The sequence below is a fragment of the Scyliorhinus torazame genome, chromosome 1 (assembly GCF_047496885.1).
Source record: "Scyliorhinus torazame isolate Kashiwa2021f chromosome 1, sScyTor2.1, whole genome shotgun sequence".
NCBI lineage: Eukaryota > Metazoa > Chordata > Chondrichthyes > Carcharhiniformes > Scyliorhinidae > Scyliorhinus > Scyliorhinus torazame.
Genome location: NC_092707.1, coordinates 60,286,393 through 60,291,066, shown reverse-complemented (window position 1 = coordinate 60,291,066; position 4,674 = coordinate 60,286,393). Strand labels below are relative to the sequence as shown.

Here is a 4,674-nt window from a genome sequence, read left to right as displayed (position 1 = left end):
GCACTCTTGCTCCAGACGTGTTGAGGAAGCTCATCCTCTGCTTTGTAACCTGTGCTAGGCTATTTCCTCCACTTAGCTGGAATGCTGTGTCCATCCATCTTGTCATGTGAAGCACCACGTGGCTGCGGAAAAGGCTGCAGCTGCTGCCATGGATTCTGCTGCCGCTGTTCTTGATGTGGGCACTCCCGTCACTGCCAACATTTTACAGTCTTTCTGCCTCTGCTGCATAGAAATGTCTCATTGCTGAGCCTGTTGGGTTCCTCTCAGACAGAAGGAACCATGCAGCAGAAAGGACTGCTATTCTCCCGCACTCTTTTGGCTGGAAGAAATCACTTCCATTGTGCTGTAACTGTAGTATCTGAACATTTCGAGTACTTTGTAAAAGCTGCTGAGAATTTAAGCGACCTTTGTACAGTGAAATAATAGTTTCCCTCTGGGAACTCCATTGATCTTGTACTTTGATGAGGATGCTGAGAAAGGCATGAAAGAAAAATAGAGGAAGCCAGGACACTGTGTCAGCATCCACACAGATAACACCTGATCCACACCACCAACAGACCACAGAATATATATCTGGATTTTTCCTGTGGGAAGTATCTGAGAAGACTTTGGGACTTGTCTCACAGCCTCTTTCCACATAGGAATCTATAAACAGAGTGGACCATCCGGCTCATTGGGTATTCTGCTGTTCAATTAGACCCTGGCTGTCTGGTACCTCCAGGGACTCTGCCTTGTCTGTGCCTGTGAAGGTGATAACAGTACTTCACATTCACAGATCCACACAACCGCCTGTCACACGGATCACAGCAGCCAGTCAGCTGCTAATTGGTGTTTTTCACATGTCATTGGATACCTTGTTCAGGCGAGTCCAACATGGAGCCAGCACAGCAGAGAGGGAGGGAGGCAGCAACCTCTTCCAAATAGTTAGATGTCACAGAGCAAGCCGCTACTGAAACCGCCCGCAACATGATAACCCCGCTCTTTCCTCGAACCCACTGTCCTATTTCCCTTTCCTCCGGCCCCGATCTTTACAAGACAAGAATACAGCTACTTGTGGAAGAATGTATTTTATTTCGAAAATGACAAAATAACATTGTGTGGTAAGGTATTGTTCGTTTACTGGTAAAATAATGTCATGTTTTGACTACAGATACTTCTCCAATATACCAATCTTTATATAACAGGAATAACATTGTTTTTATTGCGATAAATAGCAGTGATAAATATGTATTGTTTCCTCTTTATTCTTCGACTCACTTTCTCTCTTTTAATTATCCGCTTTGTCTCTATTTAGCTGCATTTGCCTCCTTTATTTACTGAGAATCACCACCCATAGTTTAAATCACATTTGCTATTGGGATGGTGATGCGCTGTCAGCAATGGTTCGAGGGAGGAATATGTTGGGGTTGGGTGGAGTGGGGCGCGGCTGAAATGGGATTATTTTGGTCATGTTCCTGATCCAGAAACAGCCTCAGTGACAAACATTCTGATCAGTCTGTGTCCCGAGTGTCTTTCTCCACATTTGAAGAGCAGGGGCCAGGCTGTTCAACCATTGAGATTTGTATCTTTTCCCCATGATCTGGGGGAATTGGCAACCGGCACCTCATGAAGCTCAGACGGAGCAAGGCCCCAGGCGGAATGGGACATTCCTGGGTCGACACCAGTCTCCCAAACACCACTAAAGACAAACCTGTCCACATTCCCCACTGATTCCTGTCACCTTGTCAATAACATGCACAAATCACACCTGTTAGAAAATGGACCACATCCCCGTCCTTGTGGGAGCTTTACTCAGTTGTACTAAACGGTCTCCTTCCTGCTCTACAAGTTTTTGATGACCTTTCATTGATAATTACTTAGCATGACCTGAAAACCCTGTAGAAATAATTTTAATTCTGTTGAGTAAGAGAATGTGGATAACTTTATTTAAAAAAAAATATTGCAGCATGCATTTGTCAGAAACATATCAATTGCTTAAAATCCATTCATTTCCTACGATTATTCATAGACTGTACATTAATTACAGAAGATGACAATTAATCGCTCGATGTTGCAGTCAGTGTCACATCTGGCTGGGGTTGATCACCGATATTACAGTCCCGGATCCTGTTTCGGTCTTGATCCACAACCATTCCTCTTCTGGGTCCTCCTTGTGTTGAACGACGAGTTGTTGATCGGAAACATCTTAAATTAAGAGGGGCAAGGGCTTTCGTCAAAGTATTTTTAAACTTCGAGCTTGAAAAGTAGTAAATAACTGGATCCAGCACCGTGTTCAGATATGTCATAAATAGTGTATTATAAAATATATGAACAGCTGTTTCATATGACTTGCAGTCTCCGGGAACATTTAGCCTGGTGATTAAAACAGCGATTACAGCAATGTTTGTGGGCAGGAAACACAGAACAAAAACTGCTGCCACAACTATCACAAGCTTTACTGCTCGCTGATATTTACCCCTCGATTCAGTTTTCATCTGTTTTAACTTCCAGATTATACAGGACGTGGAGAACAGGATAATCGGAGCTGGTAAACCAAACTTGAAAACAATAAAAACGATATCTGTCCAAATTGCTGTCGGCGTTAGAGGCTGGGTCATGTCAAAGGGTTCACAGTACGTCAGATTGTCATGCTTGAACGTTTGAGGTTCTGCTAAAAGGTGCGAACAGATAGCCACTGCCAGAATCCAGAAGGCGCCTGTTACCTTCACTGCACCGCGTGTAGGTATCTTGTTCACTCTGTGGTGAGGGTGGACCACTTTGAAATAGCGATCGATGGCCATTAATGTGAGGAACATGATGCTCCCGACCCGGTTTAGGGAAATCAAAAATATATTCAGACGACATGGAGCATCACCAAAGACCCAATTCTTCCCCCGGACATAGTAACCTGCTCGAAATGGTAAACAGCAGATTAACAGAGTGTCTGCAATCGCCAGATTCAGTGAATAAACAGTGTTTGATTTCCAGGATTTTACATGGAAACAGAAGATCCATAAAGCAATCACATTTCCAACGAATCCGAGGATAAACGTTACAATAATTATGGGGGCATTATAGGATGCAGGAACTTCTTTCTCAAAAACACACGTCCCGTTGTCCATTGTGGGCGGTATTGCTCAGTCACACAAATGCAGAAATGAGTTGGTTAACTTAATGATCCACAACTTTATATAAAGTTCTTCACATTACATCACAAATTGTGGGCGGTGATCTGATACAACAAAGTTACATAACAAAATTGCAAATCATTGTTTAAGCTTGGCTATAACAAAATCTGATAGTTTTTTTCCTGCATTCTGTCTTCTTGTTCCAGGTTCCACCACATTCCAAGTGTTTTGCTTATTCGAGCAATCGCGATATGCCCACGTTACAGCATTAAAGAAGTCGATGAACACCTTCCACCTCTGACATGAAAATCTTCCCTGCTATCCCTTGGTATCCACAACCTGCTTCGTATCTATTGCTACTCAGATATCAGATGGTCTGGCCAGATTTCCAGTGTCTATGAGTCATGTTGCCCGGTTTATTATAATATAGCAGGGAGGAAGTGCTGGGCTGATCAGATCTCAAAGGGAACCATTGACAAGCTATAACAATGGTTTGCAATTTTATTATCAGGATGTATTGGTACTGAAGTCAGAAGTCAAACATTCCAACTCTGCCGTTGGAGATTTTAAATATTAAGTTATTAACAAAAGAAAAAAACTTTAACACACAGGAGTATATTTACACAGTTAAGATTTAGTCCTGCAATCATTTCCCTGAAAGATGCCTACTCAGTTAAACTCACAAATAAACACCCCCTTTCTAAGTGTCATGCGAGAGTGCCTTTAAGAACTGGATGTTTAAGCCATGTACCTTAAAAAAACAGTGATGTCATAGAGTGGGTGGAGCTCACCTCAGATCAACCATTTTGCAGTTTTGAAGTTTCAGTTTTAAAAAGTGCCTGGCTGGTTTTGCTGAGAGCAGTTTAAAAGTGCCTGGCTGGTTTTGCTGAGAGCAGTTTAAAAGTGCCTGGCTGTTTTGCAGGGAGCTGATTAAAAAGAGAAAGCCAGTTTGAGACAGTAGCTTGAGAAGTTCTGATTTGGAGGAAAAGAGCTGGGTGTGAACAAAGAAAGAACAAAGAAAATTACAGCACAGGAACAACCCTTCGGCCCTCCCAGCCTGCGCCGATCCAGATCATTTATCTAAACCTGTCTTCTATTTTCCAAGTATCTGCTTCCCTCTGTTCCCCGCCCGTTCATATATCTGTCTAGATGCATCTTAAATGATGCTATCGTGCCCGCCTCGACCACCTCTGCTGGCAAAGTGTTCCAGGCACCCACCACCCTCTGCGTAAAAAACTTTCCACGCACATCTCCCTTAAACTTTCCCCCTCTTACCTTGAAATCGTGACCCCTTGTAATTGACACCCCCACTCTTGGAAAAAGCTTGTTGCTATCCACCCTGTCCATACCTCTCATAATTTTGTAGACCTCAATCAGGTCCCCCCTCAACCTCCGTCTTTCCAACGAAAACAATCCTAATCTACTCAACCTTTCTTCATAGCTAGCACCCTCCATGCCAGCTAACATCCTGGTGAACCTCCTCTGCACCCTCTCTGAAGCATCCGCATCCTTCTGGTAATGTGATGACCAGAACTGCACGCAGTATTCCAAATGTGGCCTAGCCAAA

The 4,674-nt window shown here is 43.3% G+C and overlaps 1 protein-coding gene across 1 annotated transcript; it reads right to left on the bottom strand.

Moving 5' to 3' along the window:
- Positions 1-1,051: 1,051 nt before the first annotated feature.
- On the bottom strand, positions 1,052-3,261 carry LOC140429461 (hydroxycarboxylic acid receptor 2-like). The gene has a single exon (XM_072516489.1). It carries the CDS (start codon positions 3,099-3,101, stop codon positions 2,037-2,039), a length of 1,065 nt encoding a protein of 354 aa, XP_072372590.1. The 5' UTR covers positions 3,102-3,261; the 3' UTR covers positions 1,052-2,036.
- Between the last annotated feature and the right edge of the window lie 1,413 nt (positions 3,262-4,674).